At 41.4% G+C, this 26,994-nt stretch overlaps 1 protein-coding gene across 4 annotated transcripts in view; it reads right to left on the minus strand.

Moving 5' to 3' along the window:
• The window catches only part of slc8a2b (solute carrier family 8 member 2b), a 208,436-nt gene that overhangs the window by 37,076 nt on the left and 144,366 nt on the right, over positions 1-26,994 (minus strand). For all 4 annotated transcript variants that reach the window (XM_076873475.1, XM_076873473.1, XM_076873474.1 and 1 more), the window contains 4 exons: positions 15,510-16,020; positions 6,264-6,401; positions 5,936-6,163; positions 5,029-5,424 (listed from right to left, as the gene is read on the minus strand). In XM_076873475.1, coding sequence (XP_076729590.1) covers positions 5,029-5,424; positions 5,936-6,163; positions 6,264-6,401; positions 15,510-15,896 — 1,149 coding nt within the window. In that variant the 5' untranslated portion in view covers positions 15,897-16,020. The remainder of the gene's footprint in view (positions 1-5,028; positions 5,425-5,935; positions 6,164-6,263; positions 6,402-15,509; positions 16,021-26,994) is intronic.

The following is a 26,994-nucleotide window of genomic DNA, read 5'->3' on the forward strand; positions in this document are numbered from 1 at the left end:
AGAAAATGTCATCAGTTAAAGGAATAAATTACCCCTTTGCTGTCCAAAGACAGTCACACAAAGAGGCCTGATGTCTAATTACATTTGATCACATGAGTTGGTGCAGAAAACATCCCACATTTGTGCTACTTGAAATGGTCAGCAAAAAAAATCAAAACTAAACAAAACTAACATAACGCCTTTTCTCCATAACGATATCCAGTCAGGTGATGTTTCACTTCCACCAGATACAATATGATTTACAGTTTTAATCAGCAGTTATTATCCTGCTTCCTACTAATCGCCTTCACAATATAACCACATACTGTATTAGAATAGGTGAAGCTGATCTGGTGTTAGGATATATTTTTGCATGTCACTTTGAAAAAGATATAACATAACCCACTCTCAGTCTGTACCAGGTACTCTGCAGATTTACAAATAGACCATTAAGCAAACACAAATATGGTAATACTTAAACCATTTCTTTCATTTTCTCTACACAACATGAAACACAGGTTGTTTCTGGCATTTTAACAGGAGCTGTGAACCTGCTCTTAAAATATGTAAAAATGTGCAGGTCTGACTCCCCTGATGGGCTGTTCTTTGTCTTGTCTTGTTTACAAGGACTGAAAGAGACAAAAACATTGATGCTGAGTATGGGAAATAAGTCTGTCTGTCCAACAGCAGTTTATTAGACAAACAAGACTAAGTCAGTCTTGCAGATTTTGATAAGCACCTTTGGCCTGTGCTACCGGGTGTAGAGAGAGGATCCAAATGCCTATCAGGAATCTCAAAGAGATGCAAAGAGGAACTTTATTTGTTTTATAAATAAAAAAGAGAACAAAATGCTGTGCACAACACCAGCGAGAGAACCTGGACGGAAGTAATGAAACTGAGTCACAAAAAACAGATAACAAAAAACCTTGTAGACAAACAAGAGTGAACAGCGTGTTTCCTTGTTAATGTGTTATTTTTTCAGTTATGGATGTATTTGCAAGACTCGGTGTGGCGTGATTAACTTTTAGAATTTCTTTGGATCTGAATCCAGAACTTTTGTGAAGGATTCTTTGTAATGTGGATTAAAATAGTCCTGCTGGATCCAGGGACTCGGGCCATATGTGGTCTGCTTTGGTCTATCTTCCCTCTAAGAGCGACTGTTAGCAAAAAAAGAAATAACCCTTTTCAGTGTAACCTGTATGTGCTGCATATGCATGGAGCCAGGTTTCACAGTAAGTGATAGCTCAGTATCAATAAAGGAGTGAGTGGTCCTGAAGGGGTCACCTCAGTGAGAGGAAGTGAAGCCCACAGCCTGAGGCTGCGTTCTGCCTCTGCACACATTTACATCAAGTTTCTGCCCACACAGCGAACTCAAATAGCAAAACTGCAGGGGTGGAGTGCACTCGACACTTTCAGCTGGCTTTCAGGGTGCGAACCTACCTAAAAGGCCATTTAGCACAATATTATCAGCAGAATAACGTTTAACCCTCAACTTTAAGGCTACTTTTTCTCTGGTACTAAATACAGTACTGTACATTTCGGTACAGCTTGTGATATCTGAGCATGAACCGCACATACAGCAAAATTAGGAGTAAAAAAGCAAAATGTAATTACATTTCTAAAACTCCAATTATGTAAGTATGGGCAGCGTCTTCAAACTTGTCACCCAAGTCCAAGGTAAACTGTGAAAATACCTGTGAAAGGCAACTTTAAAAAAGTCCACTTTGGAGCATATTTTAGCTTAAAATATCAGAATGATATTTTAAAGCCTGGTTTAATTGGGCCAGAAAAATGATGTGGATGAGGACCTGTTTGTCTCTCAGTTCTTACTGTCTGTCTAGCTTTTATTTTAATAAAGTTTCTTCCCAAGAGTCTCATTTCTCTGCTTTTCTCATTTTCCATCCTCAGTTCTAAATCAAGTAAATTATATTTATAGAGCCAAGTATTACAAGGTCTCCTCAGGGGGTTTTATGATTTGTACTGTTGATAGATTTTCAGTTCAGATAAGAAAAAAGTTCGTTCTACTCCTCAAAAGTAAGAGCCGTTAATCTTTTCACAGCAGATGTAAATGGGCTTATTGTCATCTGCATTCCAGACAGGTGCAAAGCAGCGATTGTTAACAAAATGAGATTATAAAGTGCAGAACAAAGCATGCATGCTTCACTCGAGGAAATTTAAACTGGAGACACATTTATCTGCATTTGAGGCGCTTAACAAATTTATCAGACGAGATTTCATAAAAACAAGAAAACACAAGTACTTTAGAAATCTGTTAAAAACTTGTTCAAAAAACTAAAAGTTATGTTTTTATTTATGAGGCAAAATAACAAACTTTTTACATGTGTTCTGAGCCAGAAAATAATGAAGCACATATTCAAATACTTAAATTAAATCTTCTGTTCTGCTTTTTTGTAACACAGTACATTTGTAAATTTAATAATTATATTTTAGTATGAAAAATATAATTTAGACTAAGGAGCGTGGGCCTGTGGCAGAAACCTTACACTGGGTGGTGTTTGAAATGTACTGAGCACTCTATCTTTCTGTCTCCTGCTGAGAAATAATCCATTATTTTTCGCAATTCTGTCGTCTTGATGCACGCTCCATCATCCAGGTAAGTAAATCTCCAAAAGTTGATTGTGTTCATCTGGACGTAGCGTTTTGTGGGAGAAACGTTTCGTCACTCATCCAGGTGACGTCTTCAGTCTCAGCTGACTGCAGGTTTCAATCTTATAAACAGTAAATTTGCATAATGACTGAAACCAGCCCACTGAAGGAACAATGGGCTGGGAGGTCAGTTCCTTAATCACAGTTATGTAAATTCTCATGGTCATTGATCAACAACCACTGATCAATAACCATGAGTACCATTCACAGAGAGTTGGGGAATGGCTGCAATCACAGCATTGTAAGATGGTGACAGATGTACCCTTAGGCCCCCTCCTCGATTCAGAGATGGTCTTTCCCTTTTCACGTAAACGGCCTCCTTGACTCCGCCCTCAAACCAGCGTTCCTCCCTGTCCAGGATGTTACATCCTCATCATTGAAAGAGTGTCCACTGGCCTGTAGGTGTAAATAGACTGCAGAGTCCTGACGAGGTGGCTCTTCTGTGTTGTGCCATCTGCTTCGCCAGAGGTTGTTTGATTTCCCGATGTATAAATCCTGGCAATCCTCCTGCACTTAACAGTGTACACTATGTTACTCTGTTTGTGTCGGGGGACCCGATCCTTGGGGTGGACCAATTTTTGGCGCATGTTTTGGGGTTTAAAAGCCGCAGAGACCTGGTGTTTAGAAAAAATGCGTCTCAACTGCTCCGATACTCCTGACACGTATGGGATCACTACAGGTTTTCGCTTGGGCAGCGGTTGTCCTTCTCTCCTGGATCGGCTGGAGCTTTCTTTAGGTGCCTTCCCAGCTTTGACAAAAGTCCAGCTGGGATAACCACATTTACTCAGGGCCTTCTTGATGTGCTGTTCTTCTGCCTCTCTGGCTGCTGTGTCTGTGGGGATGGTGTTCGCTCTGTGTTGTAGCGTCCTGATGACACCCAGTTTGTGCTCCAGTGGATGATGAGAGTCAAACCTTAAATACTGATCTGTATGTGTAGGTTTATGGAACACGTCAGCTTTTAGATGTCCCCCATTCCTGATGGAAATCTCACAGTCTAAGAAGGCTAACCTGCCACTTTTCATATCCTCCCTGGTGAATTTGATGTGTTGGTCCACCGAGTTTATGTGATCCGTGAATTGTGGTACATCCTGAGATTTGATTTTCACCCAGGTGTCATCCACATAGCTGAACCAATGGCTTGGTGGTGTTCCAGGGTAGGACAGCAAAGCCCTCTTTTCCACTTCTTCCATGTACAAATTGGCCACGATGGGTGAAACTGGGGAGCCCATGGCACACCCATGTTTCTGCCTGTAGAACTGACCCTTGTATGTGAAGTAGGTGGAATGAAGGCACAGTTCAAATACACTTGGTCGATGCTGAGAGTGGTCCTGTTGCTGAGGTTGGTGTCATCCTGTAATCTCTTACGAACTACCTCCAACGCTTCTGTGACTGGGATGCAAGTGAAGAAAGATGTAACGTCGTACGAGACCATGGTTTCATCTGCCTCCATAATGACATCTCTCACCTTCTCAACAAAATCCAGGGTGTTCTGGATGTGGTGTTCAGAGCTGCCCACCAGCGGGTTCAGGATGGAAGCCAGAAACTTGGAGATGTTATAGGTGACAGAGTTGATCATACAGACAATCGGTCTTAAAGGTGCACCCTGTTTATGTATTTTCAGTAAACCATACAGACTTGGTGTAGATTCCCCTGGGTATAGCTTCACTGGGCTGGTTTCAGTCATTATGCAAATGTACTGTTTATAGGTTTGGGGAAACCTGCAGTCAGCTGAGACTGAAGAAGTCACCTGGATGAGTGACGAAACGTTTCTCCCACAAAAACGCTACGTCCAGATGAACACAATCAGCTTCTGGAGAACTACAATTCTGTCCTAAAAAAGCAGAAAGTGCAAGTTTAGATTTTTCACCAACATAAAAATGTGGGAAATCCAATTATGAAATGAATATATGGTAAGCCACATATGCAATGACCCCAGAGTCCAAATGGATTTACATTCTAAAGATTACATGAAAATGAAACACTTGTTTCTTCATTTCCTCACTTTGAACACAGATTTTCCACACATAGCACTAAGATGTTCTGCACAAACCAGAAATGCATCTGAGGAATAGAAAGAAAAACTTTGTTTGCATAGTGACAGTGTTAAAATGTGCAGTAACAAGTGCTCCATAGGTTTTTGTTGTTTTCCTGTCTGTCTTCAGAAATATTTTTATTTATGTTTTGACTCTCTGGTTTGCTGATCTGATGGTTGAAGTTCACCTGTTTTATAGGAAGACCTTTCACACAGTTTTATGTAACACATCATCTGGCGTGTAACTGAATCTCTCAAACTAACAGTCTAATGTTTGATTCTGATGTTGTGCTTGTGATCAGATGCTCTCCTATGCTGCTCTCTGAAGATTCTTCCCGTCTCTGTCTCACCTCCTTGCGGCTCTCATCCAGCTCCTTGCTGCTTTCCACATTGACTGTAGCGCTGGTGGAGTGGGGCAGATTGGCTCCCCCTCCTGTTCCCACGGCTCCTGCTGCCGCTCCAATGTTGTTGGCTGTGGCGCCTGTGGTCCCGTCCTGAGTGCCGCCCCCACAGTTTTCAGCAGGAACCACAGCGCCCCCTCGCGCTGGGAACTTGCCATCTATGATCATCTCCATGCCGCCTTTGTTGGGTGTCAAATCCCCTTCAGTCTCGACAACGATGCCATGGCGCTTGTCGGCTCGGTAACGCTTGCCCATGTATTTGTAGAAGAGCAGGCGCCGATCAGCGATCCAAGCCAGGATGACGCAGACAGGGAAGAAGAGCAGGGTGACCAGGGCCTCCCACACCTGAAACACACATGGAGATTATAAAGTTAGAACTATTATAGTCGTTAAAGATCAGTCATCCATCCATCCATTCATCTATCCATCTTCTTAACAGCTGAAGTAACTCTGAAGGAGGAGCTCTGAACCCGGGATCTGCTTGCTGTGAGGCGACCTGGCCCATAAGGAAACAACAGTATGTGGTCACATTTGGATTCACAAGTTAACATCACTACTTGTGTGGTAAAAAAGAATAAGAGATATCTTTGCTTAGAAGTTTGTCCATCAGCAAGCAGGAAGAAGACGATATTGACATGTCTCCCTCCACATATTCCCCAACCTCTAAAACAAATAAAAGACAAAAACTGCTCCGTGTCAAAACTATTTCCTGATCACTTCGCTTCACGTCTTCATGTTAGAGGGTTCATTTGAGAACTTACCAATTTACCAAAAAGATGAATAAATATCTGGTATGTTGCCACTGCACCTCTGAGCTCACTGATTCTTTCATCCTCTCACACTGAGTCTGCCTCACCTCCACGACACCCGGTGATATGATAGACAGGATAAGGTAGAGCCAGATGTAGGCGAAGATGCTCCAGAACGCGGTGATGAAGAACACCCGCAGATGTTTGATCTTCCGGCTCTGGCCGTTGGGGATCACCCACACGCAGATCCCGATGATCACAAACATGTTGAAGGCAGCACTGCCGACGATGGTTCCTGGACCCAACTGGCCAGCCTTGAATTCGTGACCACACACCTGCAAAAAGTTTGTAACAGGGAGAGGAAAGACAAGTCTACTTACCATCTGCATCTCAATAAACGATACACAGAGTTACTGTGTGTGTGTGTGTGTGTACCTCTATAACAGAGAGCAGTATCTCTGGAGCGCTGGAGCCCAGAGCCATGAGCGTCAGATTGGACACTGTTTCATTCCAGATTCGAACCGTCATCACTGACGTTTCCCCGTTAGGCATAGTGATGGTCACCTCCTTCTCCTGTTGGCCCAAACACACAATTTGTGTTAGCGTGCTTGATGTAAAAAGTCTGGACTACGTAGAAGGATGAAGATGTAACCTGCCCCACCCTAGGCTGAACAGAGAGTTAGGAAGATGCCAGTCCACGGTCTGTGTAAACCTCCACATCCTTATCAGATTATTTCTTCTTCTTCATCCACCAAGTAGTCATAGATACGCTGTTCATACCTCAAAAGAAGCGGCTCGTTCATGCACTGTTCGCTTCTATTCAGATTTTTTAAATTAGACACTGAATGGAGAGACTCGTTTTCTTCTCTGCTGTCACTCCTCTTCCTTTAGGCACATTTTCACGGTACCTCTTACAGTTTTTCAGTTTTGGTCAAAACTGTCCAGAGAAATCTCTCAAATCTCTCCCCGTTCATGTACACTGGGAAGCTAAAGTGAGGTTAGAGTGAGACATGCAGAAAATCTCGTCTGAAATTTTGGTATTTAATCTGCCGCTGTGACCACAATTTTTAACCTACAGCCATCATTTTACCTGCAAAACGTAGCTACGCTTGTTTGCTTTTCAAAAAGCCATGCCTCAAAGCCCACACATGCATACTTTTTGAACTACAGCCATTTGTTTCAGAGGAATGCCATCATGTGCTTTCATTCATGAGTTTCCAACAGTCATGGAGAGAAAGAAAAAATCTTTTTTAACTTGCTCTCCTTGTCACAGTCTGCTCAGGCAAACTGCATGGAGTGCAAAGAGTGGACCCAGGTCTGGACATACTAAAACTCAAACATAACTGATGATGAGCGGTTTATTTAGGCAGACAAAACAGTACAAAATAAAAGGACGAAAACAACATAAAACTAAACAATGACCTACACTGGGTAAACTAGAAAAGAAACAAGAACCAAGAAAAATCTTGGGGAACAGAAAACAAACAAGAAAAACTCTAAACATGGCAAAGTGATATGGAAATCTGAAAGCACGACATGGCATGGGAAAAACGCAGCCGATCCGGCAAGGAGTGACTGAAAACACTTGGACTAAATACACACAGGAGGATAATGAGGGAAGTGGGAACACATGGGGAAATGGCTGACACACATGAACATAACGACATAATGTCTACTAATTCAGTTTGCATGTTGAAGTATTTCTGGTCAAGATATATAAGATTGTTAGTATGTTAGGCAAGGTCCTTAAAGGAACATAATAGTTGTTTAAATGTGTTATTGGTTGACAGAGCACTCGGCATAGAAAAATAGGAATCTAAGTAGCAGCCAGTCCACACCTCCCTGTTGTTTCAAGAATGAAAAACCAAGAAGGATTTTCTTTTTTGCTAATACGTTTTCCATGGTGATCTGTATGAGCCTCTGGACAGTAAAAAGTCACTGTTCTCACATGCTGGGGCTGCAGATAATGCAGTGGGGCTGTATCCCAATTCAGGCTCTGCAGCCTTAAAGGCCGCATTTTAAGGCCGATTACGTCACAGCGACGCGACGAAGGCTGTCCCAATTCGCAGGCTGCTCGAAATGCGTCCCTCAAATGCGTCCTTCATTTCCCTGAATTTTAAGGATGTGGCGGCGTAGACTTCGTGGCCCAACATATCCCAGAATGCATAGCGCGGCGGTGGGTGTGGATAATTTTGCCGAAAAAAAACGGCGGAAGAGTAAACTTTTAAAAGTAAGTACTTAATATTATGTCACTTCTTTATGTGCAAATGTTTAATAACGAAGAACATTAAAATATTACTGTCGGCAAAGTTATGTGACATTAGTGACGTTTGTACTAACTTGGTTTTAAAGCCTTTACTTTAAAATATACGCCATTCAATAGCTGAGCTTAATCTTACAGAGAATGATCAAAGCTCATGTAGAAACAAACAAACAAATGAACAAAAGATTTTCTCCTTCATTTCTGTCAAACAAAGCTGAAAAGTTTCCAGCTGTTAGTATCATGGTTGCTAGGCAACCTGGGCAGCACGAAGGAGGCTAAACCGTCCCATTTCACAAGCCTCGCACTTCCGGCCTTAGCGGTCTTTGAGTACGCGGCCCTTGTGGACCGTTAAGGCTGCGTACTTTAAGGCTGCAGACCCTGAATTGGGATACAGCCTGGGTAGTACCGTTACCTCACAACGACAGTGGTCCTTTCAGTTTGCATCCCAACTTAGATGAAGGGGGACAATTTTTCTTCTTGTTAACAAGAAGAAGTTCAATATCTCTACCTGCTGAGAATTTGCAGTGAGAACAAATCTTCCATGTTCTCATCCAGTCCTGTGTTTTAAAAACGACCTTCCCATTCCACTAAACAGCATTTTTAATTACATCTCAGGAAAGCAGTTTTGCAGTTTTAATACCTTACATTTAACAAGATAGGCAGTGTCATCCAGCCAAGTAGAGTTTGACTTCCAGCTACTCACTCACTTATTTTCAGATTAGATTTTCTTTCAAATGTAATTTTCATACTCCGTGTTGTTGTGTTGTAGGCACCAAAACTATCAAGTTTTCATTGAGGGAAAGGTTTGGATTCAAATACAAATGTTCATAATGTTAACCACATTAGAGGCTTGAGCTCCATTTTCTGCAGCATAAGCCTGAAAACATTAACAGAACTAAAAAAAATAAAATAAAAAACTAAAAGTCAAATATTTTCACAGTTTAAACATTTGGATCCGTGAACATGACTTACACTATTTTTCATTAACTTCTCCCAAAACGGTTAAGTTAACAAAAAAAAAAGTTTAAAACTCAGTTAAAAACCTGAAGGTTGAAAATGTGCTTCCTATCTAAAGTCAACATTTATTACTGGCTTTGAAAGGGAATTTTTATATATGCAGCCAGCAAGTTTGCTTTTACTCCCGTTCCTCATTTCTTTCTTGATCACGCGTACAATCTATGACCACAAAGAAAGAAAATAAACAGAAAAGCCACGTTGATAATAAAGGTGTCTGTTGAAAAAAGAATCCACGAAAAAAACAAAACACATTTCCCTCTAAATCAGAATTCAGTTTATGTGAGTGGGAATGTAATTTTTCTGAGTCGTGGCTCTCTTGTCGTATTTATCTACATAGAGACAAAGAGACAGATTTATCTCTCTGCTTCTGCTGTATTCATCACCATTAGCAGTTTATTCGCTGACATAGTCGTTACTACATTTACTCTGTTTCCTTTGCATTCATAAATCCTCATAACAGGAGCTCACACAGGAAGTGAAGTGTAGAACAGCGGTCCCCAACCTTTTTTGCGCCACGGACCGGTTTATGCCCGACAATATTTTCACAGACCGGCCTTTAAGGTGTCGCGGATAAATACAACTAAATAAAACTAGTACCAGTACTGAAAAGTTATTCATAACACACGTGAAAAGACCCAGGAAAACCGAGTTAACGATAAAAACGATAACAAAATAACGCTGAAAACCGATAAAAACCCTGAAAACCATACATTTCACAGCTGAGCCTCAACTCTCGCGGCCCAGTACCAAACGACTCACGGACTGGTACCGGTCCGAGGTCCGGGGGTTGGGGACCGCTGGTGTAGAACATGTAGGGTCAGCACTCCCACATACTCCTGCAGTGTACAGACACACCAGCACACAGACTGACCGGAGCCCTGACCGGTAGATGGTGCAGAGGTGGTGCTGTGCCTGCCACGGTGATGGATTGTGGGGTACACACTCAGATATCCGTGTACACTGACCATGAAGGGGATGGATGAGCTAATGTTTCCTGTGGCTTCTACCACCATGCCTATTACTTTGTTGTCTTTCCCGTTAAGAGCCCCTTATCTGACAGATTTCTCATTACATTCAATCTCAGTGTAATTCCTCTGGATCCCTGTATATGTATCTGTTAGGCTCAGGGAATGACCTGAATGGAGTTGGACAGCTCCTGTGGAAAGATGAGTTGCGGTCAAGAGGCTCCACTAAAAATGATTTACTAAGCTGTCACCGGAACCAAATTAACCTGGACTGCATTTGACCGTGTGACTGGTACTTTAAACTAGATGGTGGTTGTTTGCCTCCACAGCTGTTTTCAGGCTGGATGCCTGCTTAAATTTTCCAGAGTAAATAAATGCACTTGCTTATTTTCAAAAGTAATTAGTTACTTAGTTACTTTTTAAAAACACGATTTACAACATGAATAGGTAATAAAGCGATAGATCTTTTAGCCCAATTCTACTTTTTTTGCATAATCCATCATATAAAATGTAATCAAATGGAAAAGTCTCTTTCTAAAACTTGTTTTGTTAGTTTTAATCTTTTAACTTTATGCATCAAGCAAACATTAAATGATATGCAACATTCTCTGACTGGAAGAAATTTGTTGAACATTTAAACCTATTTTCTGCACATTCCAGCACATAAAATAAAATAGTTGTTTGTGTTTACACTCACTCTTTCTAATAGATGTGAGTAAACCACAGCAGAAAATAAATAAAATCAAAGACTCAGCGGTCCTGTTGCTCTATTTTCACCTGTTTAGAAGGAGTGGGGCAGGCGGAGGTTTACCCTGGTGCAGGTGTGTTGTAGCGGTCAGTGGAAGGATCTGGGAGTTTCACATTCCCGTGGCAGCGTACTGTCGGTGCTTGCTCAGAAGTTTAGGGGGTTTTTCGCTGTAAAAAGAAGTTTTCTTCCCACGCAGTGAACAGTGGACTAAATGTTTTTGTCACTTTTTATGGAATCAAACTCAAAGTAAGGTCAGTACTTCCACGCTTTAAACGCTGCACGCTCATACTCTCTCCCGCACTCGATATATTATTCATTGTTGATCTGCACACAGCTGTTGCCACGAACATCGCACTCGCTTACGTCACTGTCATGAGACACTCGTCAAAAAATCACGGTTTTAGTAACGCAGTAACACAGCGTGCTTACGGGGAAGTAACAGTAATCTAATTACCTTTTTTGCAGTAGTAATCCCTTACTTTACTGGTTACTTGAAAAAAGTAATCGGATTACAGTAATGCGTTACTTGTAACGCGTTATTGCCCATCTCTGCTGAGGAGCATAGCTATCCATGGTTGTTTCAATGAATAACTTTTAATAAATGTTTCCAAGTGTTTAACACTTCTGCAGTGGCAAGCACAAAGACTGTTAATATATGCTTTCAACATCTTAATGCGATATGCTGTGGTGGTTACTTGTGGATATGGTTTCTAGTGCTTGTGTGGCAGAGAAAAGTGTAAAGGTGTAAAAGGAGTCAGACTCCTGCATTAAAATGCAAAAACAGGTCTCAACTAAAGTCCAAAATAAACAACCTCTACAAAGTAAAGACATGCAAAAAAAAAATTGAAACAAACATAAATCCAGAGACACAAGAGGCCTAGCAGAACACAGGAGGTCACTGGGAAATAACTCTGAGCTTGCCACGCAGAAAATGCACAAAAGGCAAAGAGAAGGTAAGACTATAAATACACCGGGAACGGATCGGGGAATGAGAAACAGGATGGGGACCAGACGCAGGTGAAACTGTGTCCAAATCTGGAGGCTGCATGTTTCGAAGGACGTGGCCTACATAGGGCACACCTTCACAGGCCACAAAAACTTCAGAAACCGGAAGTGTAGCCTATCAGCGCTGCCTCTGTTGCCTAGCAACCATGAAACTGGCAGCTAGAGAGGTGTTGGAGAGAGATGGAGGACAAAATCCCTAATGCCATGTAACTTGTATGAAGCCAAATTCAATGTTATAGAGCGATATACATTTAAATGCAGTGACTGCTTCCCTCAGACTGTCAGTCTGACCTCCAAATGCAACCTTCAAAGGATGCAGCCCCTGAATTTGGAAACACTTAATCAGCCAGTCAAGGGAAGACAAGAAAATAAAATTATCACATGACATGAAAGAAAATTAAGCTTCAAAGCAAAACATGGTGGAACCAGAAGAACCAGAAAGAACATCCGAGAACAAAGTTATAAACACACAGATGAAGGAAGAGAAACACTGACATCAATAACAAACCCAAAATATAAGAAATAATAATAATAAACAAGGAACTGATAACTGAACATGTGAAATCGAACTTAAATGATAAAACTAAAGTATAGTATTAGCAGAATGGTAAAGTCATCACAGCCAAAACCCCCCAAAAAACAAAACAAAAGTTCAAAACTTTAACCTCAAAATGACACGTGGTCACTATTCATGTTCAGGGATGTTTGGAAAATATAAATAAAATAATAATAAAGCCTGTAAGAGTGCGGTGTATGGGGCACAGAAATGTGACAAAATCTTTTAACTAACATTAAGTCTTAACTTTCTGAATGAAGTAAGCAATCTATAATAACAAAATCTGGGTTGATTCATTATAAAATGTAAATTAATCAAAATCATGTAACATACCCTCTTTAAGTGCTGCACACTCAAAATAAAGAAGCTAACTCCTGTTTCTTATTGACCTCTAAGCCTCTGGTAATAAAGGTATTCTTGCCCTACTTGCCTCTCTCTGCAGAATACAAGCAGTCATTGGCCATCTGTCTATATGCAGCTTACATGATAGAAGTGAGGAGACTGACTCTTTCCTGCTGCTGCAACCGGAGAAATGAAATGTGTGGGTGGAGTGTAATTGCATCTCCAAGGAGTTGAGCTAACACTGATGTTATAAGTCCTGTCAGACAACTCCAGCACTGAGCAACATTTTACTCTGAATGTGTAAAATTACTCCTTGGGAGCTGAAATAAACTCAGAAATGTTCTGTACTCAAACTTTAATACTTTGTTTTTTTGCTGTTCTACCCACAACAGAAAAGGAATCATATGGAGAGTATCGTGTAAGACAAAATCTTATACTCTGTAGATGTTAGCATCTTTTTTTTAAAACCAGAAAACAGCTTTGATACTGGGAACAGCGTCTCAATGTCCTCGTTTCTCACTCCAGCTGACCTTCATGTCTCCTCATCCTCCTTTCAAACTGGACCTCAGGGTCCACTGAAGCCTCAAAACTCAGGCGCAATCGTCTTTTGTTAAAAAACACTGCATACACTGCATAACCTCAAGACCCGATCCATTAAAAGCCACCTGGGACACAAACACACACACCCTGTGAGCTGTACTCCTGCAAAAACATCACGACAACTTTGACAAATAACAACTCTGCCTGCTGACTCTGAAAACAGCTGAGGGTCATTTGCACTGTTACAGTTTGCAGTGGAAATGGAGAGAGGAGGGGAATCTATGAAATTGCCATTAAAGGAACTGCTTTACAGGAAGGAGACGACTGAATGATGAAGCGCACAAATTCACTTCACAGGTTCCAGCAAATCATTTATGGCTTCATTGAAGACGGGAACACAACTTTATTAATGCATTAACATGAAGTAGGTCTATTTTGAAGTGTTTGGTGCACGGTCAGCAAACAGTCTGCACTATAGCTGAGTGAAAACACTCGACAGGTGGAAGCTTTATCTTTCCTTTCCTTTTGGATAAAGCTTGTAGTAAGAGCTGGATCAGGTGACGCTGAACCATCCTTATAGACTCAGGCTGCTGGGGGACTTCCCATCATGCACAGAGCACTCCTCCTTCACTCCCCTCTTTTCACTTTTCCACCACCACATGTCATTACATTTAACTTTCCTCTCTCCTGTAGTTTGCATTTTTCCTGTTTGTTGCTCATGTTCTCTCTTTCTTTCCTTTTTTATTCTCCTTTTTTTCCTCAGGGAGGGGCAGCCATCTGCAGATACTGGCCCCTGTGAGCAGCACTCGGAAACAGTGCTGCTCACAGGGGATAGTCTGTTGGTTTTCTCTAATAATGGCGTTTTTAACCTTACAAAGCACATTGGAACACCTATTGTAAATACATTCTGTGAAAATGAAGGTTAATCAAAAAAACTTTTCCATCAAAGATGTATGAACAGCAATTTTCACTGCAGTTTCATGAAATGGTCCCAAATTATTCCGGCACACAGTCTGATGGTAGAGCATCGTGGTCGGTGTAATAGTTCATGTTCATGGACATAAGTCATGTACCTCCAGGCTAAAAGAGCAACAAAGGCCAAATTAGGAAGTGGAAGATCATAACTTTCTGATACACTACCATTTGAATCCCACACCTTGCTTCAGATTACTTGCAGCTCCATAGTGTAGTGGTTCACACATTTGCCTAACAACCAGAGGTTCCCCAGGAGAAGACACAAATCCTTTGGGGGTTGCATCAGGAAGGACATCCGGTGTAAAATCGTCCAAATCAAATACACAAAGCTATCCGCTGTGGGGACAGCCTCGTTAATTTCTTTGTTATTACGACTCAAAATAAATAAAGGGAAGGCCGCTTGTAACTTGGATTGATCGATATCTTTGTGCACTACAAATTGTAGGTTCAGCTGTTGTTGATGTTCAGCTTCACTTGCTGCTGAAGCATTCTTACTACATTAATGAATATTTCATGGTTCTGTTTAAAGTATGTTCACCTGGTAACTGAAAACTGATTTATTAGGTTGCCTGTCGTGTAAAGACACACGACGCCAGCATTACTTTTAAACCTGCGCTGAGCGACACAAAGAAAATGAGGGCAATCCTGTGTTTGTAAAGAAACAGATCATATTCATCACTATTTCCTGATTGACCATGAGACTGCACTGATGTGAAAGGTGTGCTTGAGTTTTGATTCCATGTTTCTGGGTAGTACATCCTTTTTCCAGATCTCTGTGGTGGTCACCTGACAAAAGTTTAAATAACTCGTAGAGTAATTTGGCCTGGAAGATGGTCGACACCCTGCTAGATTTGTACAATCTATGAGTTTGTAATTCCTACATCATTGGTTCCAAAATGGTGTGCTGAGGCAAATCCAGGTATGCTGACATTTATGACCACCGTGTGTTTTGTTTTTGGAGCATACCACAACTTATCCTCACTGCAGTCTATCTGTAACCTGAAGAAATAAAAGATGAAAAACTAGCAGCTCTCAAAGTTGAGAAGTTTGCAAAAACGACCCGTCTGAAAGCTTCAGCGGTGAGGTCAACAGGCCTTGGAAGCTAAACATCCCCCCTCATGCAAACTGAGATCCAAACAAAAACCATTTATATCAACTATACCACCCGTGGATTGAGTGCATTTGCCTGACTCAAGGTATATGTCATGTTCAAGCTTGTAAGATGTAATTTTTGCTTTTATAAATAGTTAAATGACTTTTGTCATCCTACCTGAGATGTGATGACCTCTATGGATGCCATGAAGCGGTCAGCAATGATGGACACTCCCAGGAACATGTACATGAGTGACAGGAAGTAGACCACAGCTCTGGCCACCTGGTAACCGACTCCAGGGTTTTCGGGGTACCAGACAGGTAACAGGATGCCCGGCTTGCACACGGTCACCTCATCACACTTATCCCCAATGCTGGGTGATGTACTATTATCATTAGATAAGGAAGGCAGGACGGAGGAGGAGGGAAATATGGAGGGCAAGGCTGTTCTTGGGTCAGGGTTCATGCTGGGGTCACTGCGCTGGGACTCTGGCTGGCAGGGTGGCAGTGGAAGGAGGAAGAGGAAGAAGAGGAGGAAGGGGGCAGGAGAGGCGGAGAGAGACATCACGACGTTTGATTCCCACGAGAAGCAGGAAAGACGAGGCAGAAGATGATGGGAATAGGCAGAGGAAGAAGAAGACGGGAACGGGAGATGCTGGGTACAGCCGAGGGTGCTGCGACTAGCTCACCTGCAGAGGGGGGAGAGAGAACGAGAAGGAAAATCAGGATTAGTTCATGAATAAAGAGAAGAAAAGGCTTTAAAAGCTGTACCGAAGACCAAACAAAGAGTGCATTTGAAGCTTATGCAACATTAAGCAAACACTAAAAGAAGTGTCTTCTATGCTGTCAGACACTTTTTAATGAAAACACTGAGGGAAGAATAGAAAGGAGAGAAGAGTTCTGGCTACGCTAGGTTTTAAAAAGCACACAAACTTTTTACAGTTGCATCTGTGGTTTTACCAAAGTTACACAAATTTACACCCTTCCCAGCAAAATGTGTCAGTGTTGGTGTGAAGCCAGTTCTGTGGTGGAGCCTTGAGAGCCAGCCAACATTTCGACAGGTTTCAGAAACGATTCTTACACAGCTTTTGTAGGAAAAGGTGTGAAACCCTTCAGAGGATAATAACACAGAGGTCGTCATCTGTATGATCTCTACACCTTCAATGCAATAGTGAAATTCTCACTGCAGCCCCTCCCATAGTCACCACCCGTCTTTGATATTATAAAGGTATGGAACCACTAAGCACTGATCTATACATGCATCCACCCACCCAAAGGAATTAATGAGCATAGATACAATATTCATTAACTGGCACTCCATTGGTGGAAACTGGGTACCACTCAATATCCACACTGCTGTCTAGTTCCAGCAAGAAAATGCAGCTCAGAGAATAATGATGATGCAGTTATATCTGGCTCTGTAATCTTACTGTTTCAGCCCAGCAGCGCTGTGATAGACTTACAACCTTTCCAGGGTGTACCTCAACTCTCCACATCACAGCTGACGTAGGCTCTATTTCCCCGCGACCTTAAACTGGATTATCAGTTAAGAAAATGAATGGATGGATGTTTTAACTAAGAAGTTTACAACATGTTCCTCATTACACACTCAGTGGCAGCAATAGCAGTTGCTTTCCAAAATTTATTTCATCAAATTAAAATTCCAGCCCTGCACTTGGCTTGCTCTGCACCCAAGAAATACTTTTTTGAATATTTGTAGATAGATATACGTCAGAATATCGATTTCTTTCTCTTTTTAAAGAGTTTCACCAGAAACAGTTTTGCCTTATTTATACGATGATGAAGTCATCACCCTTTAGATGATGACTTCACTGACCCTTATCTTTTGAGGAAAATGTCAAATTTGTCACAAAATCACACCTCTTGACTTTAGCTTTCATTTTTCATTTTCACCGTGCTGCATCTCTCACCCATGCGTTCGTTGCCTTCTCCCTGTAATGGCATTTAATCTAGAATGCCTAGCAAAGTCCTGGATAGGCGACAGGATTTCCAAAACTCGACTGCCAGGCTTTGCTGGCAGGACATAATGCCTACTCTCAGCCACCTACACTAGTGTATTAAATAAGATTCTCCTCCTAAAAAGTCCCTTCACAGTGTTCATTGCAGTATTCATTCCCCCTCTGATACAGGAGAGCTGTTTATCCCCTCTCTACATTGCTGATCCTGTGGCACAGAGCTGTTTGTGATGGGGCTTCGGTGCTTTGGAGTTCTCTCCCGCTCCTCATTCAAGGAATAGAAACTCCAGAGCAATTTAGGAAAATCAACCTTTTCACACTGGCTTTTGTTCCCACTCAAAGTAACCTTACTTTGTTGTCCCCTTGATATTATTTTGCAGTGCGTTTTATGTATGATGTTTTTGACCTTGCATTCATACTGTAGCTCTTGTTTTTCATATGAAAGCAGAAAATAACTGGATTGTGAATTATGTAAAGATTTCCCCGTAAATATAGACAAAGGAAGTTGTAAGTGAACGCTGGCAGGTATAAAAGGGTGGATTCACTCTTGAATGAAACATTGAGGTGAGTCACCAGAACACAGAAAAATAATTATTTTATCTCTATATTATCAAGGCTCAATAGAAAAAGCTGGAGCAGAAGGCTAAGTGGAAGAAAGGATGACAAATGCAGACAGAAAAGAATGAATAATGGATGAATATAGTAGTGTGTGACTTTTAGTTCGGTTTAGTGTTACCTCGTGTCGCATAAACGTCTTAAAAGCAGCATTTTCTCTATTGTTTACCTTGAACTTCAGATGGAAAGAAAAACAAGTGAGGCAGAAACCCGGAGCGAGGGTGAGAACAAACGGAAAAAGGACAAACAAATGCAAAAAACTCTGAGTGAAAACATGAGAGACAGAAGAAGAGAGGGATGGGAGGAAGAGAGTCAAAAGATAGAAAGACGGTACAAAGAAGCCGAGACAGCAGGGAGGACGAGTCGCCATGATGGCCTCCAGAAAAAGAGGCTTGTTTTTGTTTGAGTCATGCAAACCCAGAACTGCTCACCAAATGTCTTTCTGCTCTTTTCCTTTTAATTTGAGATACCAACACACTAACAATGCTAACGCTTGTCTGAGGTAAGTTTGTGTGTGCGTGAGCATGCAACGTCACTTCTGCCAACTGGTGAAATTTAGACCTCAGCGTGAAACCAAAGGATGGACAGATGGACCGAACAGTGTTTCCTGCAGTTTGTGCAGCAGTGCCTAATCTTCCACCTCGCTCTCCCTCTCACGCTTCATCTCTCTCCATCCGTCCATTAGTGAGGAGGGAAGCACCTGCTAACACCTTCTGTTTTACAACATTACACACCTAATCTGCTCTCATATTAATTTGGTTGATGAAAATATGAAAATTATGCTCATATAAAAAAAAAAGATAACTTCTATAATCCTGCTGTTTATCTTTCTTTTGTTTTTTTTTTGGAGAACACAGGTTTAGTTATTCCATCAGAAGCAGGACTTCTGAAGCCATCAGATCACTGAAAAAGACGACCAGAGCTCTTTTTAGGCCAGGATCCAGTTTTACATTTACATAACAGCAAAGAAAGAATCACACTTCCCAGCAGTCACACACACAAAGGTCAGCCAATTCAAATATTAGATGCCACCTTTACAAACATCATGCACGATTAGTTAGACGATTAGATTCTGTGTGGTTTCAGCTTGTGTTTGTATAAGAAGACATGTTTAGTCTCCATATTTGCTCCTGTGTATCTACTGCAGCCTGAGCCCAACAGGACAAAAGCAAAAGTGTGTCAAAAACTGCTGTTCTGTCTGCAGTCGCTCGCGTAGCTGGTACACACAAGTTGTCCTTTGGCGGCATCATGCTGCACCAAAGTTTTTAAGCCATGAATCATCAGTCTGATTGCTGTAAACATATAAATACTTTGGTAGCACAGCTCCATAATGCTGCATGATGGATGCACTGGCACGGCTGTGTGAAAGAAGCAGCCGTTGATTAGTAGGTTCGTTTCTATGCACCAGCACTCATGAGGTGCTTTGTATTTACGAGCCATTCAGAGGGCAGAATCTGAAGCTGATTCATGTGTGCACACTTCCACAAGGACTGCGGTTCATAAAGGAAACACCGGCTGCGAGTAAGGTTTTATAAACCAGATTACAGTATGGATCCTACATATTGTTTTATAAACGAGGCTGAAGGACTGCAGAACACAAAATCAGGCTGTCAGGATAAAATGTGCTTTCCATTGTCTGCCTAGGAAAGTGTGCTTGTTCTCAAAAGAAAACAAAATAAATTTATATGAGTAGCTCCAGGCTGTCCTGTTGGACTGTTTCATATTAGACTTCAGTTATCAGCTGAGAAGCTTAACAGAGGCTGCTGCGAACCAGCTCTTAAGAAATATAACCGAAACTAAAAAGTGATTTTAGTGAAGATTTTTAGAAAAGAATACGGCACTTTTGATGTAAAGTCTGTAAAGACTAATATTTAATGATCATGGTAATAACAAAGTTTGTATGAATAATATTTACAGTCATTAATGGGTTAATTTTCTGGATTCCAGATGCATCTGGACGGTCTCATTTTGCCTGACTTTAAAACATGAGAAATCAACAGTCAGCTGATATTATACCTTATGTTAATAATGTTATACTTTATGTTAATAGAAGATCTGACTAGAAGACATGTGTACGTGTATGTGGAAAACATCAGGCTGAACACTTCCAAACCTCGGTGCAGTTTTTGCTGTCGGACAGAAATCACTGCTGACTAGAGACTTTCAAAAGTGATAAAAATGACTGACTTACTTTGATTATGGTGTTGACTAAACTGCTCATAAGACACAAACATTTCCAGGATGTCTGACCAGAAATAAATGTAGAAAATTAGACGTTGAGGCTCATGAGAATCATTTTGTTGTTGGGTTGAAACATTTAGATTCAGAAAGAGCCATAACCCAGCCCCTGTAACCCGGTGACTAAAACACAGGTAAGAGAGAGGAAGGAGAGACTGAGGATTAAAATGTGCTCTGATGTATGCATGCCTTTCAGTATAATGAACACTTTAACATAAATATTACTGCTGAGGTTATTTTTTTACTGAGCCTTTCACAAATATGAGCAGAAATTAGTTTTTTATTGTGCATATCAACCATAAAACCACTCAGTGCATTTCTAAAGACAATTCTGTGTTTTTAAATGTGCTTATGTGGGTAAACTAATGATAATAATTACACTGAGGTATTTCATTAATCAGCTTATGCGAGCACCTCCAGATTGAAATGCTTAACAGACTCCAGTGTGATTCAGCAGAATTAGATTAGCTTCAGTATCTTTTGACTGACTCACCTAGACTGCTGCAGCATTTACTCCCTGCTTAAAAATGCAATTTGAAGGAGTTTAAAGAAGAAAATGATCTACAGAAGATTTTATGGTTTATTGTAAAAACACAAATGAGCAACGTCTACAGAATAAGCCAAAACACCAAAGAGCATGCTTTATGAGTCAGTATTTATGCACAGACAGATGGGTTGTTTAGTGAAAAGTTGATAATATAAAGATGGATGAAGGTCATTTATTGAGAACTGGAAAAAGTGAGAGATGGGTGGGAAAAGAGAAGGATGTACCCATGAATAAAAGAAAGAGGAGAAGAGTTGTGTGAAACCCAAATGGGAAATTAGAGATAAAAAAAATGGGGCCAGCAGGAAAGGAGGAGTTAAAGACAGGAGATGAAGAGAGATCAAAGAGGGAGGGAAAGAGTGAGGAGGATGGATTTAAAGGAGGAATGAAGAAGCAAAAATTAACAGACTGATGCGAAGTACAGATGAGGAGTGACAGAGGGGCGAATCAGAGATAAAAAGCCAATAAGTTGAGGAAGGAAGAGTACAACATGAGTGATGGGAGGTGCATAAGGACAGCGGGTAGTGAATAAACAGAGGAAGGAATCAGTAGTAGTGGTATCACAGTAATACCCAGGACTCTTTGGTAAACAATCAAACACATCATGCATCTCTTTGTATATCTACAACGGTACTCCATTTGTGTCCATTTGAGCAATTATTTGGTGACACAAAGGATTTTGGGTATGCAGCCAATGCAGACATGTTGCTAACAGCAACACAACAATACTATGTAGCTTGGTGTTGATGATGCTGTGAAGAGGTAGAGTTTTAAAAAAGCAGCATGAAAAGCACAGAACCTGGCTGTAGCAGACACATTTAACTTCAAGAAGTCTACTCTGACGATTGTCTTCTCTGCAGGAGTTAAACTAAAAAGCTGAACACAGCACAGACATGAACAGAGTAGCTCACAAACTGGTTCTCTATGACGCTCCCCTCTGCTGAGAGTAAACAGCTACATAGGAACCTGTAGGGACCTCAGGAACAACCTCATGAATGACACGTTTCCTCTCAGGATTACTTATTTTGCATGTGGTCACCACCATGGTCTCTGTTAGGCTCTTCCTGCGTGGACAGCCCTCTACAAAGGGAATGCTGGGGAATGATCAAAGATGAGGAAACCACAGGTGGAGGGTAGGAAAAAGAGGATTAAAGATATGAGAGGTAATAAAACACCAAATAAAAATAATGCTCAGGAGGAAGGGAGGCAGAGGGAGGAGAGGATGAAAAATAAAGATGCAAGACTGATGTGAGTTCAGGTCCTCAACATGTATATGGTTTGTAATCAGTGTACAGTTGAATGTGTGTTGGTTAAGGTGAGAGAGACTGAGCGAGAGGCTAGAAAGTGAGAAAGCATTCATTCATCAGGAGATGAGACTGAGCTGGCTCAGCAGAGAGGCCGAGGCAACATCAAACAAAGAAGCGCACACACACACACACACACACACACACACACACACACACACACACACACACACACACACACACACACACACACACACACACACAGTTTGAAACATTCTGATACTTAAACACGAGAGAAACCCTGTAAAGATTCCGTTCAAGAGACAGCCTTTGCTGTAAGTCACTGTAAATAGTTTATACTCAAGTAACTGACAGCAAATCGAAATTCCATGATTATTTATTTTTGTGATAACCATACGTCATGTTTGCTGTTTTTATGTGTAGCCAGGATATAGTCTGACTGTCGTCCAGTGACATGCAACTGGGGGGCTCCATTCCCCCAGACTGCAAAGAAAAGCCAGAAACACACCTGCGCTAAAAGTCTTTCCAACTATTTACATGCAGGCCTTTGTTTCTAAGGATCAGGTCAGTAACAGCTACACAAATGAGAGGCCAAAGTGAACAAACATCCATTCTACGACAAATAAAGTTCCGGTGTTCTCAACACCAGGAGTGCACTGGTGACAGTTTTCCTTTTGCTAAATCAAAACAGCAAGTAACAGGAGACATAAAAGCCTTGCAGCAATGAGTCAGTAGACTCTAAATAGACACAAGAATATTTATGCAGAGATTTTCTAGACAACCGTGAAAGTCATCTTCAGCTGTTCATACACACCTTCATGCAGGATTTTATCCGTCACACACACTGACTGATGCACTTTTTTGCTAATTTGACTTCCCCAAGGAGCCAGAGTCAAAACCACTCCCAATCCTCAACCTCCTGCTCCAAAACTTTTGACTACAACATCACCAAATCTGATGAAACAGAAATAAACAGTGCTCCATCGACTGGGTGGAAGTGTGCCACCTGTCACTGCCGCTGTTTTCTGCTGATTTCTGTTGGTTTTATTTAGCCCGTGCTGTTTGCCATGTCTTCTACATTTCCCTGTCTGCTCTTTCTATTTCTATTTAACTCTCTTATTTTTCTACTTCCAGTTTTACTTTTAAGGTTAGTCTTCTTATCCGTCTCACTGGCTGCATTTCCGTTCTTTCCCCATTGTCTACCTTGCATTAACTGTTCATCCCTGTCTTGTTTTCCAATCTCTCAAAGGGCTGCGGAGGCAGATCTGATGTTATTTAAACTGACCCAGAAGCAGACAACACGAGGAGAAACGAACTTGGTTAAACAAAAGACGAGCCGTTTATTCATGCTGAAACATGAAGATACAAAAACAGGGAAACAAAACCAAGGGCTAAACCTAAACAGGGAAAGAACTAAACAAAAGAATGACACACAAGGAGGAGGACTCACACAAACACACATCAACACAGACACACTGAGAGGGACACAAAGGACAAAAACACAAGGGGAACCTAAAAGGGAAAGAAACCAAACTGGGAATATAAAGAACTTAAAACAGACTAACTTAAGACTGCTATGATACATAAAACATAAACCACCATAGGAATTAACACCAAAACACAGGAACTCAAAAGCACTGGGTCAAAATGACCCAGAACCATGTCTGTGTCCCCTATTCCTGTCTCCTTGGCTTGTTTTTAGTTTGAACTTTCTTGACATTTTCTAAAGACTGTATCAGCTTTGTCTTTTTAAAAATAAACCTCATGTGTTATTCCTCTCACTGAGTTCTTTGTTCACATTGCAGGTCCACAGTGATGGGAAACATGTAACAGCTGCTTCCAGAAAAATTCTTCATAACATTTAGAAATTATTAAGAAATATAATCTTGCATAATGGCTCACAAACCCTGTGAGTATTATGATTATCCAAAGAGATGCTGCAGTTCAGAGCAGAGTCATCCTACACTAGATTAGCAATCTGCATCTGCAATATTACACTACATTACACTGTCTTTAGTCATGCTTGCACACACACACAATTATGACATCTGATGATGCACACACGCCTCTGCTTCCACTGTTTCAGTCCAGCGTTCTCATTTCTCCTTTTGCTCACTCTGCGTACCTAAACAGCCGTCTCCCATCATGCATGTTATGGTAAGTACTGTCATTACCCTCCGACTGTAATCTTCTACTCATGAAATAGCCATTTACAACAAATGATGATTAACCATGATTGCTGGGGTGCACAGCAGTCCACATGTTTGACCCCAATGTGTGCAACATGAAAAACAATGTGGAAACCGCAGAAACAACCAGAATCTGATCTCACAGACATGAATGACAGGCTGCTTATTATTATTATTAAATATGTTACTTTAGATTAAATGATCAGAAAAAGAGCTCAGCGCTCGGTCTCACCATTAATTAGCTTTCTGTTGTGTTGCCACTAAATGATTTCTTTGAATATGTTCATTAGAGTGACAACAGTCATGTGACCAAAATGTGACCAATCATTAAATGAAACCACTGGTAATAGAAGTGAGAAACCCAACACATAAGAAGAGGAAGAGGAAAAGTAAAATCTTTCCCAAAATTCACAACTTTAATCATCGTAAAGTGGTCGTACAGAGCGAAACCAAACCCAGGCAGCAAAAGGCAAAGCCAAAAAACAGCCCGAAAAGGGAAAGTAAATCAATTGAAAGCAACACATAATAATAATGGATTGCATTTATATAGCACTTTTCAGGACCTCTCAAAGCACTTTACAATACCACTATTCATTCACTCTCACATTCACACACTGGTGGAGGCAGCTGCCCTGGGGCAGACTGACAGAAGCGAGGCTGCCATATTGCGCTATCGGCCCCTCTGGCCATCACCAGCAGGCGGTAGGTGAAGTGTCTTGCCCAAGGACACAACGACCGAGACTGTCCGAGCCGGGGCTCGAACCGGCAACCTTCCAATTACAAGATGAACTGCCAACTCTTGAGCCACGATCGCCCTGGAAGACAATCTGGTAACTGACAAGAGAGAACAGGGGATAATATACAATGAAGACTGAAAGTAGGTGAATCTGAATCTGGTTGGCGCAAACAATAAAAAACAGAGAAAACTGTCAAAGACAGGAAGTGAAACTGACAGGAGTGCAAACACACCAGGAAATACAAATTAAAATTGGACATGTAAGTGGGCTAAACAATAACATGTTCAAATTGAAAAGTTTTAGAGCACTTTATGATGCAAATAATTTTAGTAACACCAGTTGGATCTAGTAGCATCTTCTCATCATTGTATCACTTCTTTGAACAGCTTGATGCAACTGTCATCTACTGATGAGCTGCTTGACTTACATCTGCAGTTCTGGTCAATGAAACATCAAACAGGAGCAAGATTGATGGGTTTTCTGTCTGCACTGATTAGACACATGCAGCTTCCTCTTTAAACTAATCACAGCTACACTGATAGTCTGACACTGCGCTATTAATTACCCACTAAGAATCAACACAGGAGTGAAGTGGCTGCTCCTGCGGTTTCTGTGGTTGCACATTAAGCATCCGGAGACAGAGTAATCTACACTGAAGCTGTTCGCTGCCTGTCTTCACCACAAATTACCTTTCCATCGAAGAATCACAGAACCATGGGTACGTGGCTCAAAATGAAACACCAAATTTCAAGTTGATATGAAAGTATAAAGGACTGAATAAGTTAGAGTTTTTGTGAAGATTCTGATAAACTTTAAATTTCATATATCTCAGTTTTTAAAAGTTGCTAATAACTTAGACATCAGTATATTTATCACATTTAGACCCTGCTATTAAAGACTAACATTGGATATTACAACAGACAAGAAAACCATACTTGATCTTCCCAAAACCATGGATTATTTCCACATGTTATATTCATTGTGTATCATTTTATCATTCATTCATATTTTATTTCAGGACTATTGACTCACTCAAGTGGCCATTACAGAAACTGCAGTTTTTACCGTTTCCACACTGGTTTTTCAGCTTGACAGGCTGCTGCTTGATGGAAATCAAGAATATGTCCCTTCCTTCCCTTGGTGGTTCTTGGTGTCTGGGGGTGGGCGTCCAGGTACACACCAGCTCACTCCTGGTGGCTGCTTGTCGGGGCCTGGAGCCTGGGGCTCGGTCACTCAGGCACAGCTGGCTGCCGGCGGAGCTCACAGGCACGTCACTGCAACTCCCCCTGGCTGCTGCTGAGTGAGCCCTCATCTGGGACTCTCCTCAGCTCTTTCTGGGACAGTGGCGCGGCTGCCCCTCTGTTGGTCTTCCTTGGTCTCTTGTGTTCTGAGGGCCTCTGGATGTCTGGAGTCTTGATCTCCTCCATACCTGCTTCATGCCCTGGAGGACGGGGCTGTGGCCCCCCCACACCCTCTAGCAGATCGTTACATGAAGGAACCTTTTAAATACAAGCGCGTCCATGCTCACAGGTGTACACACGGGTGCTCACACACACAAACTACACCCTTTTTGGCTCCTACCTCAAAGCACACTGTGCGCTGTCGATCTCACGTGCTGCACAATAATGTTTAATATTTAGTATTTACTGTCATATTCACCTAGATCATCGTGATGACGTTGTTTATTATATTGCTCTCTTGTTTTGCTTGTTTTCTCTTTTTTCTTTCTCAACAGGTGATCCAGGTGATTGATGTATGTATTTTTTGTCTGTTTGTTTTGTTGGTTTTTGTTTTTGACCGTCCCTCTTCCCTGCTGTTTTCTTTCCCCCAGTCATGTCTGTCCCGTGTGTAGCAAGTGAAAATAAAATAAAATAAACAATAAAAACAAAGGTGAATCAAATAGACCAATACGGCAAGGCTGGGATGGTCCATTTGGTAAAGTAAATCCGTTGGGCATCTTTCTTCGCCTTTAGACAACAATTCTGATGAAAAAGAACCAAACGGGACAGGCGGGAAAAAAAAAAAAGAATATGTCAGCAACTCAAAAACTGCATGCTGCATAAAGAAATGTCAGCACAGGCCAAAACATTGTGTGCATT

This window comes from Maylandia zebra, linkage group LG14, assembly GCF_041146795.1.
Source record: "Maylandia zebra isolate NMK-2024a linkage group LG14, Mzebra_GT3a, whole genome shotgun sequence".
NCBI classification, from domain to species: Eukaryota; Metazoa; Chordata; class Actinopteri; order Cichliformes; family Cichlidae; genus Maylandia; species Maylandia zebra.